General features: G+C 34.6%; 1 protein-coding gene across 2 annotated transcripts in view; it reads right to left on the bottom strand.

The window, feature by feature from the left end:
* Window positions 1–17,215, bottom strand: part of LOC106672359 (sodium-independent sulfate anion transporter) — a 30,084-nt gene that overhangs the window by 12,486 nt on the left and 383 nt on the right. Inside the window, exon 1 of one of the 2 annotated variants that reach the window (XM_014403719.2) lies at window positions 12,541–12,653. The exons of the other annotated variant lie outside the window; for it this stretch is intronic. Coding sequence (XP_014259205.1) covers window positions 12,541–12,592 — 52 coding nt within the window. The 5' untranslated portion in view covers window positions 12,593–12,653. Of the gene's footprint in view, window positions 1–12,540; window positions 12,654–17,215 lie in introns of those variants that run through there. 2 annotated transcript variants of the gene reach the window in all.

Genomic DNA, 17,215 nt, shown 5'->3' on the forward strand with positions numbered 1-17,215 from the left:
TATTTACGCTATTGTTCATTTACAATCTCCTAAAGAACAAACAAAGGAATTTTTTTGAAAATTCTCCTCGATACAAGGCCCAAAGTAAGGCGTTCTAAAATAGTGCTGTCATTTATTTGTGCCATTTGGTGTTCAAATTACCAAAAACGAGAACAAATTTTTACAATCGATTTGGTATAAAATATCATAAGGAAGGATGCTTGAGGTAGAACAAATACTCGACTTCGGTTTTAATTATTTATCAAATTGTTTATTTAAATAATTATCATAAATATTTATCATACAAATTATATATCAACAAACAGAACAGAACATCCATCGTTATAACTCAACAGCCCGTAGAGAAACTACAGTGAATTATAAAAAAGTTTTACTAAAGAGTCAGAACAATGAAAAACGGGACAGTCAGTTTTGATGACTCTCTTAATAAAAGTTCAAATCTCACACTCAATCTCTCATCGTTTCATTTTTCATTTTCGCATCTCACTCGCTCACTCACTGTTTCTCGTTCCTTATCACTTTTCCCTCCTTTCAATCACTATCTCTTCCTCTTTCCCTCACGCAAGCGTGTACACACACACACACACACATCACAACATGGTAGCAATATGCAAAAAAGATTTTGTTACAGAAGTTATGCCGCAAGACAATCCAGAAAGGGATTTGAGCATTCACGCACCTCCAGGTCCTCGTTTCTCTTGGTTGTTTTATCGAATAGTTAGGTGATTATTGAACTTCTCCAATCAATTAATTTGTTCATATCTGGCTATGAATTTTGAGGCTCAGCTACTAGCCCCTTCATCAGACTTCTTTGGAGTTCAAAACGTACTCCACTGAAGAAAAAATACATGTGTATATTGTTAAATGTATTGAATTGTGTTAGAAAATTTATGGTTAAGAAGAGTTTGAAGATTATTGTAATATGTAATATACGATGATGATGGTTTACAAAAAATACAATAAGTTTTGATTGATTGAAAAAACACACTGATGGACAGATTTAACGCACCAGTCAATTTATTTAATTTAAAATTAAATTCGTTATCTTTCAACATCAGTTACAAGTAATTGGAGCTATCGTAGTCAAAATAAACAGTAAAAATTGCTTCGTTTACCTTCTGTATTTACTTTGGTACTTATTAATCCCATTTGTACAAAAAGTAGCATTATGCCCTTTCATTCTCTTACGTCTAAAGATCGCTTTCAGGTAATCTTTTTCCTTCGTTGATTTTATTTGATATTATTCTTATTCTAAAACCTTTTTCAATGGTTCCATTAAGACATTTGAGTGAAGACAGACATTATTAGAGGAAAGATACAACCAGCGTGAAGTCGGCAGAAGACTGAGTGTAAATCACTCTACAATAGGAAGGTTTCTGCGCTTCAGAGAAACAAAGCTACACAGTAGAAGGCTGGAGAGTCGACCTAGGTCTACAGACGAGATAGGATAGGTTCATATGTCATAAGGCTCTACGAAACCACAGCATTCCGGGAAATGAGATAAGAAATCTGATCGGATAAGTCTGAGATGTTTCAATTTACTCCAGGACTTTAAGAAGAGGGCTAAATGAATATAACCTCAGGGCCTAGCACCCGGCTTGTGGATCTCTTCTTACCACAGCTTAGAAAATGGCCAGGCTTCAATTTGCACGGGAACGTGTGAATTGTACATTGGAAGATTGGGGACGAGTTCTCTTTACTGATGAGGTGAGAGTTGGCCTCAAATCTTCAGTTGAGCGTAATTTCATACGGACACGCTCAGGACAAAGGGAAAGAAATGTGCGTCCTCCTAAGCATTAAGGTCCTTAGGAAGCATTCCATGGTATCTCATTGATATTCTGGGGTGGCATTTCCTTGGACCCCTGCTCCAAATTGGTTGTTGTGCGAGGAAGATCTCTAATTTCACAAAGGTACTTAGAAGACATAATCTGAGAACATGTTATTACATTTGCCCCTCCATCAGTGAGAGATTCTTGCTTATTCAGGATAATGCCGGGCCCCACAGAGCAAGTATTGTGGATGACTACCTGAATGAGAATTGAGCGCTTGGGCAGCTCGAAGTCCAAATTTCAACCCAATCAAACACATTTGGGACCAATCAATGGCGTTTAATGGACGTATATCCAGAGGTGGAAATACTCGGTTTTAAAGGGGAGAAAAAAGTTTTTTTAAAACATTTTTATTTGTTTGACTATAATTGTTCTTTTAGAATTAGGTAATAAACATTTTCTTATTAAATGACTTATTTTTACAGCCAAATGTATTTTTGGTATGCAAAATAAGAATAAACCTAAATACATTAAAATTTAAGGAAGGTGCATAAATTCTGTCCATCAGCAAATATAAATCAGCAGGAGCATCGCGTTGCTGAAAACATCGACTCACTCTTCAGCAGATGTTGCTAGTATTGCTCGGACATCTTTCTTGATCTGGCTTTCGATCAAGTCTGACCTCGGCTTGCTTTGGAAGCTCAAGAACATACTCGCTCCTCGTGTACTGTCACATGTGAATATACGACATTTTTCACTGTTATGTGCAGGATAGGTTTGTTAATAATCCTAAATTTAAAAGTTGGTATTGCCGTGAAATTTTCATGTAATTTCTATCCGGGTGGATGTGAAAATTATCCTGCAATTGAGGAAGTAAATTGACCCTTTTTGTATCCTGTAGCACGACTGTCGGTTAGTAATTGTAGTCCAGTCATGGCCCAATACATCCGATTGCATACTGGATTAAAAGAAGAATAAACATATAATGAAATTCCTACCCAATTTAAGTGGCTAATGGTAGCCTCGATTCTACCCGGAGTTAGTTCTTATTAGGGGTTACTCAACGAATGTGGTTTGAAGGAAAAAAATCAACCTCGTTTTTTACAATTGAAGCTTTAGCACAAACTTTTCTGTCAGCCTAAAGAATTTATTAAGCCTGTTTCAATTTATATAGCTGTTGTTACAAGGTAGAAGATGAATTCAGATATTGGTATATTCTGGGAAATATTTTTGGAAATCGTCAACGTTAAAATCTATTAAATTCACTAATTTCGTGGTCCGCTTGACCAATTAATATTTTACAATTAATTAAGGTTTAGTTGAGATAAAAAAGTCAATGGCACGAGCGGGATTCGAACCCACGATCTTCGGCTAGATGCGCCGCTGCTCTACCACTTGAGCTATCGTGACCTCAACTAAAAACCTTAATTAATTTTAATATATTAATTGGTCAAGCGGACCACGAAATTAGTGAATTTAATGAATTAAAATGAAGTATACTTCACTAAAGCTCTCCGTGGCCATTTCATTTGTAGCCGAGAATCCAATCCAATTACAAATTTGAAAAATGTCAAAAAGGAGGGGAAACTCAAAAGGTGGGGTTGATATAGGAAGTTGGTGTCCGAGTGGATCGAGGTCAGGATAGCTCAAGTGGTAGGGCAGCGGCGTATATAGCCGAAGATCGTGGGTTCGAATCCCGCTCGTGCCACTGACTTTTTTATCTCAACTAAAAACCTTAATTAATTGTTAAAATCTATTGTATCCTGATTAGCTACAAATTTATTTTTGGTTTGCCATTATTTCTGAAGGTAAGTCAATTGGACCATGGTATTTCTATGATACACTTGATGAAACGGAGAAGGGAGTATTAAGGAACAACAAAGGAAATTCGAAGTAAGGTGATTCAACGCTTTACAGGAATTCCCACGACGTTCAAATAAGACCAAGACCGAATAAACAACTAGTAATAAAAAAGATATTATTGAAGCTAAATAAATAAATATAGCCAAATAAATAATGATTTTGCCATTCAAAACCATTAGTCATTCTAAATCTAGTTATTGAAATCCAACTTATAGTAAAATTTATTGTAATTATTTAAGAGATCTCTTATTGTGTCAATCTGCGACTTATGTATTTCTAAGTAGTTTCACTAATGTTTTAGAAAAAAGAGTCAGAGTAGAATTTGCCTATTTGTACTAATCGTCGATAAAGGAAAGGCTTACCCTTGTCGGCTCACCGTTAATGAATGAACCAGCGTATGTAATCAAATTAAATTTGATGATTTTTGTCTTTGTTGAATGCGAGCTTAATTATATTATTAATGGTTATAAACAGCGCAAGAATTTTTCAAGACATTAAGTAGAAATTGCAATAAAAAAGGATTTTTACTGTTTGAAATTGATTTAGACCATTAATTTGTTCTAGGATAAGGAATCTGGCGTCAGGGCAATGTCAATATTTATCACATTTTTTATTTATTTATTTTTATTTCTCACTCTCTAATTCTCGTTCATTTTCTCCTCTCCCTCTCTCTCTCTCACGCGCGCGCGCACACACACGCACACGCACACACACCGTCTCACTCTATCTATCTGTTTGTATATCTGCATTATTTTTCACTCACTTTCTCATTTCTCAATCACCATGACTCTCTCCCTCTCCTTTTTCTCTTCTCAATCACTCGCTTTCGCTCTTCCTGACTCGCCATATTTACTTTTTTCTTTAACCCTTATTTTCACCTTATTACCAATTTTAATAACGGTAATTTACATAAATGCGTCAAAACGTATGAATCAATATTACGTAACAATGAGATAAACATAGATGGCAGGAAATCCCATCCTATCTATGTTTTGTTAGCACTAGGCAAACGGCATTGATTTGGACGGGTTTGTAGTTATACAACTAACACTGTGCCATACCACTGGTTATTAAATAAAAACACTGTCGTTTAACGATTCTTTCAACATTTATTTAAAGAATACACGTTTCATATGCAGCCACCATTCAACCTGGACAACTACAGTTGTAGCGAACTGAAATAAGGAAACGCTTTCGTATAAAAGACGTTACGAGCCGTTTCGATAAATTTGAGACAATTCCAACTTGGCTCTACTATATTTAGCACGAAGGCGGTTCGATTGAGAAACGAAATTCATACACCTAGTGGCGGACACAGACCTGTCTGCCTGAAGTACTCAACACTCGTCTCAGACGACTAGCCAATTAAGTTCTTTAATATCTGATGTTCCCCTGATGATTATTCGATTCTTTTCACCGTTTATTTATTTTCTTCTAATATTGTTCGGTTGACCGGCCATGTGTTTTCAGGGAAGGTGGAAATAGCAATTCACCTTGAAACAGAATCAAACCTAGTGATTATTGCCTTTGTGCAAGACCGTGCAATTGCATAATCAAGTTTGGATGATTTTATTTATTCCTTGGGCGATAGCTTTTATATGGTTTAATTACCAGGAAAAAATCTCTTTTTAACGTTACCTATAATTTCGTTGGATCTCCCGGCTTATAACCAAACCCGTATTGTCTATAACTAATCAACACGATTTGTCAAATGGGAAAAAACAGATCGGCGGAACGGAGAGCCTGGGCCAACCTCACAGGCAAGAAAATTAAATCGACCAACAGTAATTAACAAAACGAGTAAACTGTTTGTCTCTAGCTGGATGGGAGATAATTGAAATAGACAAAAAAATGTATAACGATGTGGACCTGCCTATTTATGTTGATAAATAGCATCCGGTTTTAAGTCGTCTGTCCCGTATTCGATCATTTAAAAACAAAATTTTAAATATTTAAAATTACGTTTAACAGTTTTGTCAATGTTGCTTAAAACAAGAGGGTCAGAATCTAGAAACGGTTCTCTTGCCCTGGATAGCATTAACTTGCCAATCGCGTAGAGGCCAAGTACATTTCAGACCACACCAGCCTTGCCGATCAGCCGAGTGACGTCCGTCCTCCCATTTCAAAGTCACTTGGTTAGATAATGCAAATCGAACTTGATTATTATTTATTGTAATTGTATACCGAATTGATCATAGGAGAATGAGGATCTGCCACAGCAAGCTGCACAATTATTTTTTGTGGAAAGGAAACGATTGAAGAGAGAGCAGTTCGAACAGTATACGAGTTTATTTAAACTTAATATCAGCATTGCTTGAAAACAAATGAATAATTAATTTTTTTAAACGTCAATGCAATAATATTATCTGGCTAAAATAATGAATTGGTCGTGAGGCATAATTTGTTTTGGTTCAAAAACTATTAAAAAGATTTTTGCCTTTTTGTAACATTAAGTTTCTATTTTCAAGAAATGGTGAACGTCACTAAAAAAAAACTGTTACTAGAATCGAATTTTCAAGCAAAACATCTAACGAAAAGTTGGGCTCAGCGCAGCCTAAATAAATAAGTTTTTAAAAATGATAAATGTCAACATGAAAATCATTAGACCAATTCTCTATTATATTCTTTGTACTGCAGATGTTTCCACAAAACCTGCCATCCTCCTTGCATCTTTTGCTGATGACACAGCTGTACTATCCTCTAATCCCGATCCTGCGATCGCTTTGAAGATCTACGGGGACAAATTACATGTTAGAATGGTGTAAACAATGGAAAATGAAGATAAATGAAAGCAAGTGCGTCCATTCGCATTTACACAACGTTCCTATCTCTAAATCCGATCATTACCTTGGGTCCAACCTAGACTCACGCTTAACATCAAATCAGCACACACAAATGAAACAAGACTTAAACAGAAGCTACGGTTTCCTCTACAAACGTGTAGGACGACAATCCAAGCTGTCGTCGAAAAACAATTTTACAATTTACAAAACGCTACTACAACCTATTTGAACATACAGGATAAAACAGTGGGGGGGGGCACTGCTGAGCCTTCTAACATCCAACGTCTCCAATCCTTTCAGTTTAAAATCCTCAGATCAATTATAAATGCTCTGTATTATGGGTCTAATACTACCCTCCACAACAACCTTAAAATCCCATTTATCCAAAAATTAATTCCTCCAAAATTTACGACGTTCCACAATAATCTCTCCCATCCCCTCAGTAGTCTTCCCTAAGCCTTGTCCAACAGGGCCCATCCATGCAATCCAACAAGAGGAAATGGCCCCGCGACCTCCTTTCTGAGGAGTAGGCAGTCAAGTTTGTTCAGTAAAGTAAAGTGGGAGAATAATATTGATTATCTGCTCCCCACAGTGTAAATATGTAAATACATCTATGTTCATCAAATGTACATCAACATATTGTAACTAAGAATTGAAGACTGTATTATTGGAAAAAAATCAAAGACAAAATGCTCTTTATAGACTTATCCACAACAAAATTTACCTGCGACGACTGCTGAGTAAATCGTTGTTGGAAAAAATGCGTTTTTAGAACAAAATTAAGGAAAAGACTGGTTCACCCAGGTCAGCCTATTCACTGGTATTGACGCCTACTCCAGTATTTGGTTCTGGGCGCCTTTTCATAGGTGTTTCCTTTTATATGTTATGAAAAAGTCAGGTATTTGATAAGAGACTCGCCACCTCGTAAACTAAAATAAAATATTTCAAAACAATAACGATTGTGGATGTCATCGAGGACATGGTTGAAAAAATAACTCGTAGACATAACAAACAAGAATAACGTACCGAACTACAGTTCTTCACCCCGCATACCACAGCACCAAATGTATTGAATTATATTAAAATTTCAATCCTAATCATAAATCATATTACTATATTATAACAAAATTGTATCACTAATCAAATTAACAATAAATTAGTAGAATATGAAAACTGTTTGAGAAATATAGTATGATATAAATTTGAACATAGTATGAGCTTAAACGATTAAGCGACAAAAACAGCTGACGAACTGTGGTCAAAACCCTGGTTTCAGTTATCTGGTAAATGCTAAATAATTATATCATAAAAATGTAATACACGTTCATTCCATTTCTATTATTTATTTCCCCTAACATCTATTCCTGCGAACAGGTTGAATTTGGAAACATCGACCGGCGTTCCACTGTCCGAACTCAGATGATGGACAAACCGGTTTCGCGAGAGGTGATTAGCATTATACTATTTTATAACAAGGTCTACAAAGCCAAGAACGTCATAAAAATTTGCGAAAAAATTGGCCGGAAGAGTTGATGTTAGAAACGCACTTCCACCCTCAAAATATCACAGATCCTCGTGTTGAAGAGTTTTGTTGATAAGAAGAGTAGTCTATTTTTTAGACTCCAACGCCATGCGTCACAGGCTAGGAGAATGAACTGACGAGCAACGATTGGAAAACTTATCTTGTTTTATTATCAAATTTTCTCTTCTCTCGCCCTTTCATATCACACTTAAAACGCGATATCTCTATAAATCCGCGATAATACATGGACAGTGACGAAAGCAAGGATATTAGGCGGAAAAAACGTCAGTGTCATTTTCAATTTCTTCTCGTATATTAACTATTAGATTTAAAAACGTGCATTTGAATTGTCGGTTGATTTATGGAAAAATATTAAAACGCAATCGAAAGTTTAAAAACAATAATTAGACCTATCGTTTCCGGCAAGTTATTTTGAATCCAAATATTTCCAGTTTTTCGAATTAAATTATTGAAAATTAAGCTGTTTTTAAAAATGAGCTCACTCAAGGTCAGAGGCCAAATGACACGATACCAACTATTTTCGCGATTTATTGACAAATGCTCTTACCTTACCACATATTAACAAAATGCTGCTTTACAATACCTATGGATCTATGGACGGGATGGGGATGGGGGTTCAGCCGAACATTCCAATATTCTTCGCATCCAAACTGCCCAATCCTCCCAATAAACCTCAGCAAAATCCTCGATGATTTTATGTGTCCAACGAAACAACCACAAAGATCTAAATATCAAAATTCCTTTTGTACAAGACGTAATCCGCTCTTATTACCGCAAATTTCATAAAATCCTCCCAACAACCGTAAGTCTTCAAATCCAAAAACACGCACCCCGACGATCCCAACGAACCCCCCTTGCCGACTGAAGAGATGATAGCCGCGAGATCTATCCAGTAACAGTGACTGATAATGACACTAGCCTCCATTAAATAGAGAAAAAATTGTCTTATTGGAGTACTGCCCAATGGGCAGTTTCTCTACTCTTGCTTTGGTTGTGTACATGTCTATATGTCATTGTTACTTGTTACCTAATTGAAGGTAGTTGTAATCAACTGTAAATTAAAATAAAAAAGGGCTAAACTACTAAATGTTTGTTTTTTCAGAAAAAAATTATTGTACCTTTGTCGTTAACCTTTGGTTTCACGTTACATTACAATTCTTATATTTTTATTATTACCGTTACTATTCTATTTTCGCAGCTTAATTAATTCAAAAATACCACAGTAGTACCAGTTCATACCAACCCTCGGGGGGCCAAAGTTTTATTCATAATTGTTTTTTAAATTTTTTTAATAGAACAGATACAAGCAACTTCTCCTGAAAACTGTTCGTATTTCAGGTAGTCTGCACCGAAATAAATACATTTTTCTTGAAAAGTTGGTTATATCTGTACTATAAAAAAGAAACTACGATATATTTTTAAAAAAGCAACCTTATTAATAATATAAAAATATGTAGGTAGAAGTTAAGTAATGAGAGAGAGATTAATTAAATTTTTTTACGAGGGTTCGCAACAGATGAGGTCATATCAACCCAGGTAAATATGTCGGGTTCGAATGCAGGGACCCTAGATTCGAACCCGGGACCTTTACCTTACAGTGATAAGCGCCTTGTCCACGCCTAAACCGTTACGGCCACAGCCGCCCCTTAATTATTGTACATTGTTCTTATTAATTTGAGATGAACGATCAATTTGGTAAATAGAAAAATTCTATTTCACTCCAATAAAGTTAATTACTTAAGGTTCATTCTTAATTATTAAACTTTCTCACCGTTTTCTCTATCAACATAAATTAATTGGTCAAACCGACCACGAAAACTAGTGAATTACTTTTAAGTTTGTATTGTTACGTACACTCTGGATCAAGGTATCGTCTTGGAAAAAAAGCAAATTCAGTTGTTACTGCCAAGATTTCGAACTATTTTAAGGTCATCATCAGGGAAAAACAATCTTTCAAATGCCTCCGTATTGACATATTTAGGTTTTTCCGGCGATCAAAGAAATTCGAGACCGCCTGTAAAAAAACAAATGCGACAAATTGTAGACATTGTTAAGATTGTTTTTCCCTGATGATTTTTAAGATCTGTATTGTTTTTGTATCTTTATTTTCTTCTGAACATTCAACCACCTAAATATTGAAGAGACGACCATGGCTAAAAGTACCATCAGAACAATTCTTGCGCTTCTGTTGTTTTTGAACGCTGTTTGAAACCAGAGCAAAAACGCTTTAGTTACCAATTTACATTTATATGTTTATTCTATGTCCCAGCGTCAGTCAATTAGGTTGGTTTTGTTAATTTGCCAAGATGGTTAATTCATATCCTGTTCTAGTATTTCCGAAATTATTCTTTTCACCCCACTGACAGAAACACCACAACTTGTAATTTCACATACCAATCTCTGAAACGGGGAAACGTCGATCGGAAGAAACTAAAGAAAGTGCAGAATTATTAATATGGGTCGGTAGTAGAAGGAAAAAAACGCCCACGCAATTTCATAGTATATATCATTTCACATTTATAAACGATATTGTTATTAACTGAATAATCTATGTATAAATAATAATAATAAAAATAATCTATGAGAGAAAAAGCACTTGCTCCACAACAACGGGGACGGTAAGTTCCCCATTCTTGCCACCTGAAGTCTTTTCAGAGGATCTTACCTCTTCCGAAGATCCTCTGAAAAGACTTCATGTTTCCAGCAGGTCGATAATCTAATTCATTGTTACATTCCTGCCACCCTTCTCTATTAAAGCCCATTTTTTCAAATTCATTTCGAATTGAATATTTCTTTTTTAACTTTTTTAAAACAATTCAGGGCCATTTGAAGATAATCGAATAAAACGAAAATGATGCCGATCCTGCTTCAATACTCTAGAAGTTAGAAAAACTGCTCTTTCTAACATCTTTGATACAATTTTCAAAATATTACACACAATTATAGCCTTTATTATTCATTTTCTTCCAGTTAGATTTTTACGCAAAACGGCTCTGGAAGAGTCATCATATTAAAGTGGTGCCGATTTATCTCATATTCGTACTATGTCCTGATATTTATGTATTACCAGGGAATTTAACTTTTTTTTATTTTCCTGGTGATGGCAGGACGGACGTTGCCGTTGAAAATAATACTTCTAATACGAACTGCAACCCGATCGATCCGTCATTCGATACACGGCCACTTTGGTTGTCGGCAAATTTTATCCAATCGAGTATGGGCGAGGAGAAAACAAGGAATGGAACTAATGAAATTTCATACGAACCTAGCGTACGGAGAAAGTAAATAATAAAACATACTAAACAAAAAACTCGTATTTTATTGTTCATTTCAAAATATGTTATTTTTATTATAATATTAATTACAGCATGCGTTGTAATGTAAACCAAATTAAACGAGTTCAGAAATTCATGTTTTAATAAAAATATTTAACTATGGTGGTTTAAAATGATGAACTATGATGTTTAAAAAATGCACTAAAACACCGGAAAATCAGTTAGTGATAGAATAAATTGTTAGTTAAATTTTAATCAATCAATCAATCAATGATTGTCTCGATTTTGGAGGATTTTCTTACAAACCATCATAGTTCAACATTTTTTATTAAGACTCATGAATTTCTGATCTCGTTTAATTTGGTTTACATTAAAATAACCATGTTGTAGTTAACAAAACGATTAAAAAAAATATGTAGTTTGAAATAAACAACAAAATACGAGTGTACACATTTTTTTGAGTAATATATACGTAAACATAAATGTATTCAAATTCCAATGATTTACTTAACATTAATATCTGTATTTATAAAAATTTAAAATCCTGAAAAGCAAATGAACTAGATTCCCTACTGATGCAATATTTTGACAATTTATATAAAATTCTTCGAACAAAATTCATATCATCAAGAATTGCAGGGTTTGTTACTTGTTGCTTGCTAATTAATACAACGATAAAAATACATGCATATAATTTAAAATAAACAACAAAAGTGTCAGTCTTTTTTGTCGTCGAGTTATATTCCATGGACCAAATTTAAGCCTAACAACAAAAATACCAACGTCAACTGTTCCTTGATATTGACTAGTAAATATTATTACACAAAATTAACAATAATTAATTAATTAAATATCTTTAAACAAATTTTGGTTAACTGAGAAAATATCAATATCAAAAACATTTTCAAAGCTTATTGAATAAAAAAAAAATGATTTAGTGAAATTTGTGCTGATAAGTGATACGTTCTAGTACGCAAGATAATTACGATTATTTAAAAAATGATTGAATGAATGTTCGAATGTCTCATTCCATTATTTTGTGTAATGGGGGCACCACGTGCTTTCTTCTTTTCTCATTTTAAGCTCGATATTTTTGTTTAAAAAAATATTAATAAATAACGATAAGTGAAAAAATATTTATTTTATGTTAACAATGATGGAATATAAGATATCAGACTAAATTTTTCTAGAGCGAGATAACGGAGATAATAGGGATGGTATCGAGTCGTCGATTAGCAATGGGGAAAAAATTATACAAATTCAACTTTCTCAACGACTCATCGATTTATTATATCTATAATAATTACCGTTGACGTCGACGACTTGTGTGTTGGTTTTGTTGAATGTGGCATGACCCATCACTACTGATTCCCGTCCGTTCACTGGCGGGGGTTGATGACAACGCTGTCGAATATAGCCGCCGGTTCTGAAAAACGCCCCACCACAGTCGTCAAGGTGCCGCGGACGCTAACCCTTTCCCTCAACAGAAAAATCTCCCCCCACGATGTATTTCTTATCCCTGCTAAACTGACCAGGATCAGCAGTCAGCACTCAGCACTCGGCAGTACAGTCAGCCAGATACTTAAAACGAGTGGCCCAATAGACGTTGATGTCATTAATATGAAGTAAAATGCTTGTCTACAGTGCATTTGCAAACATAAATTTTGGGATATCTTGTGCTCTGAGACCTGCCAATTAGCAAAATTAAGTTGGAAAAAGGCATAAATTTAATTGCACACAATTCATAACAAATCACAGACATTTACATTTCTCTTTCCTTTTCTCTCGCTTACTATTTTTCTCATTTACAATCTTTATAGCCCCTCTATTTCTTGTCAATTGTAAGAGAGGTCGTTCGCGACCTAAATTTGCGAGTTCAATGTATAATATTAAAAATGTTTTGGCTGAAGTGTGTGTGTGTGTGTGTGTGTGTGTGTGCGCGCGCGCGTGAGAGATAGAGAGTGAGAAGGATCTATACGATTTTAATTGCGTAGAAAGAGATAATGAGAGGGGGTGAGTAAACGCAACGTATTAATAGGATTTTTCACTACTATCACTATTTTCTCAGTTTAAACTTTAAGAAATCATATATTATTATGCATCATCGGAAAGAGGAACTTGTTTTCTACAAAATTTTCCGCGAGGATTGTATCTTCTTTTACATAGTATTAAACAGCTATTTAAGACCAATTGAAAACAATAATCGCTAACAACGGATTACTATTCGCGAAGTTATGAAAATTTTTTAATCATAAGATCTCTTCAGCGAGAGCAGCGGCGGGTTTGGGCGAATCTGAAAATAATGTGTTAGAAATGATGAGCGATGCTCCTTCGGCATTGATGCCACATAGATTGAGGAAGTAGTGTTTGTTTACTTAATAATGACTGGAGAAGTAGAAGCATCGGTACTTAGGGAACAATTTAAAAACCAATTAGTAAAAGGTGAATGATTTATTCGTTCTGAAGGGCGACAAGAGTAGAACAATACGGTAGTGGAAACCTACAAATAACTATGACCAGACTTCGATTCGGGCACACGTATGAAAGGACGTCTAAACAGAGGTGCGATTCCTTGGCTCCATACAAAGAGCGCGCAGGAATGCCACCCGATTTGGGAATTGTGCCTGAGCATGGGAGCGAGCATTTGGGTCTCTCGTTCCGATTCTTGGAGGGAATGGGGGTTGTTCTTTGTATAGTTGTGTATACCTAGCTTGTGTTAAGAGTGAATGTACCCTCAATTAGGTTAATTGGATAAGATTTGTAAAGGGTGATGGAGAACTATCGAATACTCCAGCACCCTAATTAAATGAATGGATGTAAAAAGGAAGAAATATATTTAACAATGAACGTGTGCATGAATGGGTTTGGAACTGCAGGCGTTGTGTTGAATTGACCTAGCTGTTGACAACATTCAACCTAACCTCGGTGTCTGGACTGAGAAGACCGAGGTCTGCCCCCGGATTGCCATTACTCCGGGTGGGTGATTCTTGCGGCCTTCCGGCACTTTACTGTAAGCAGCAAAGCTGGAATTGTCAGTGGACTAGGAGAAGCGAATAGGCTCAACTCGGCACATGTATGTATGTACGTACGTGCATGTGCGGATTTGAGCCTGCATAAATCCAAATCCAAATCACTAAACAGAATAAACGTAACAAAAGACCCAAACTGCCAGATCACATAATATTTCAATCTGAAATGAACAAAAGCGAGTGGAGACGCTGAAAGAAAACTGAATTCAATTTCCGACAAATACACAAGTTCTAATACCTGGAAATAAAAAGTAATCCGGAAACTACACATTTATCAACAAGGCCTATTGACCGTAAAAGTAAATAAACACATAACGTGTATGTGAGTGAAGATCCGCCAGTGAAATTATGAGTCAGGATCAGGTAAATCGTCATCGAATGAAGAAAACAAAAACGTGCCGAGCTTTCGTCATATAATATAACATCTTCAGAATCTAAATAAAACAGATATCAAATGGCTTAGATGACAAATACTTTTTCCAGATAGAAATTATAATTCAGGTCCAGATAATAGTCCATTACTATACTATAAATCTTAATTTGTATCTGGAAAAAATATTGGTCATCTGAGCCAATTGGTATTAAAAACTTGTATTTTGTTTATTTCGACCCTGAAGAAATATATGACGAAAGCTCGCCACGTTTTTTGTTTTCTTCATTCGATGACTATTTACCTGATCTTCCCTCATAATACAGAACATAATACACATCTAATAGAATTCGTATTCGATCTTCAAACCTCATCAAAAATCGCTGCAAACAAGTTCATTAATTACTAATCCACAATAATATAAAAGTTCATCCAATCCTGAAAAATCATCCGAGACGATTGAAACGAAAGTGGCATCGAACTCTCTTCAGTGAGTGACTAGTAACGAGTTTCAGTGCTGTCACTGGACAATTTCTCATACATACGACACAATCAGCATATTTAGGAACTATTTACATAATACAATATTTGCAGTTAAAAAGCAAATAAATTTAATTTTAAAAAAGTTCTTAAAATGTACACGAAAAATCGGCTAGGGAAAGTTACTGACTGAGAAAAGGAAAAATTCGAATTTAAATTAAAAAACAGAAAAATAAAATCTTTGTACAATAAATGTAGTTAATATTTAATTTGTCTTAAATACTGAATATAAAAGAAAAATATATTCCTGGTAGGAAGTACATTTACATAGTACGTCGAATAATAAAAATACACGTCATGTCACCGTGCAGGATTTCGACACAGGACAGGACATTTCGAGGAAAGCAATTCTGATTATGTTTAATTTGTTGGAAATAAATTTGTTCTCGATTTGAAAGGCTGTCTTTAACGGAAATTCCTCCATCGGAATTATAAGGTTGAGTTACATCAGATAAGATTATTTGCGGTTCACCCCAAAGAACCGAGGTTGACAATCGATCTCTTGTACAAATAGCCGATATTCTACCGTACTTAAACAATTTGGACAAACTGACTTTCAGTCTCTCTTGGAGAATAACGCATTCTTTTTGTTTTGGAAACGTTTTGTAGCGTCTATAATGGAAATAAGGGAAGCTTCTTTAAAAAGAAAATATTTAAAATATGACATGTTTTGATGCATGGATATTGCTGTAATAAAGTTATTTGTATAATAAGATAAGATACACGTGCGGAATTATTTTTTCAAAAATGAGATTATCTTCACCTAAAACACCACAAAGATGTATATCTTAAGCCGTGTGTATCATTGGCCTCATCCTCATTCATTTGTTAATATGTAATTAAATATTTTTCTCAGTTCACCGACAATGGAGAAAATACACTGCAAACAGGCAGTCTAGTATATATATATATATATATATAATAACTATAGAATCATAACAGAACTGGAAATAATCAACTGTTATATAATATTTTTTTTTTAAATATTGTAGATTCCAAGCAGTTGATTTATATATATTTTTATTTATTAATTATATATATTTCTTCTTCTTCCTAAAAGGAGTCTTCAATTATTGCTATAATTTTTGATAATTATGACTGTTCTTATTAGGATGTCTAATGATGGCCAAGAAATAGCCCGAATGTAGCTTAAAAAAGAAAAATGTTTTTGAAATAAACTACCCCTTTAAATAAAAACCAAGTGCCTCTCGGAATAATGCTAATTTAAAATTTCCTTTTAGGAATAAAAAATATAATTATCCAGGTGTAAACTTTAAAAAGTAATAAATTATACCACAGTGACGGTCTATCCTTAATATAGATATTGGGTTTACAATTAAATTTTCTTTGACAAATATGTTCATTTACCTTACCAATGACAGACCAAGCCCGCGAGGGTAGGCAGAATGAAATGGGAAAATTATAGGCTCATCACCATCAAACAACATAGAAAAATCTCAGCGTTTTGAGTGATAAATACGTATATTATCTAGATTGACCCTTTGTCCATGACTCCCCTTGGGACATAAAACTGGAATCACTTTTTAAAAACAATTATTACTTATTATATAACAAAAAAGTCAGGCCTATTGCTAAGGTAATAAATATATGATACTCATTTCTAAGGCATTCTTATCAGAGAAAGATTGTTCTATGTGCTCCACATAATGTAAAGACATCGTTCCTTGGTTGCGTATAGAAAATATGTAAGAATGCCACCAGGTATGAGAATTGTACTTGAGTGCGTCGTTTCGTCCCCTCTTCCAATTTTTGTAGTACAGGGCTGTTTTTATTGTATATAATTTGTACCTGATAAATTGTTTTGTATATATGCAATTAAATGTACTATTGGCTTGAATGTGTAGTGACAGAAGGAGGCTGATGGTGGATTATTGAGTACCCAGACTGTCAATTAGATTTGTCATATTTATTTTTTACATTTGTCTTATCCTATAATGACAAACAAATTGAACTGGATTCGTACAATAGTATACATATATTAGTAATTTACAGTATTTAGTCTTCAAATATTTAAAAAATAAA

Source organism: Cimex lectularius, unplaced genomic scaffold (genome assembly GCF_000648675.2).
Source record: "Cimex lectularius strain Harlan isolate CLEC.00 unplaced genomic scaffold, Clec_2.1 scaffold222, whole genome shotgun sequence".
In the NCBI taxonomy this organism is placed as follows: Eukaryota; Metazoa; Arthropoda; class Insecta; order Hemiptera; family Cimicidae; genus Cimex; species Cimex lectularius.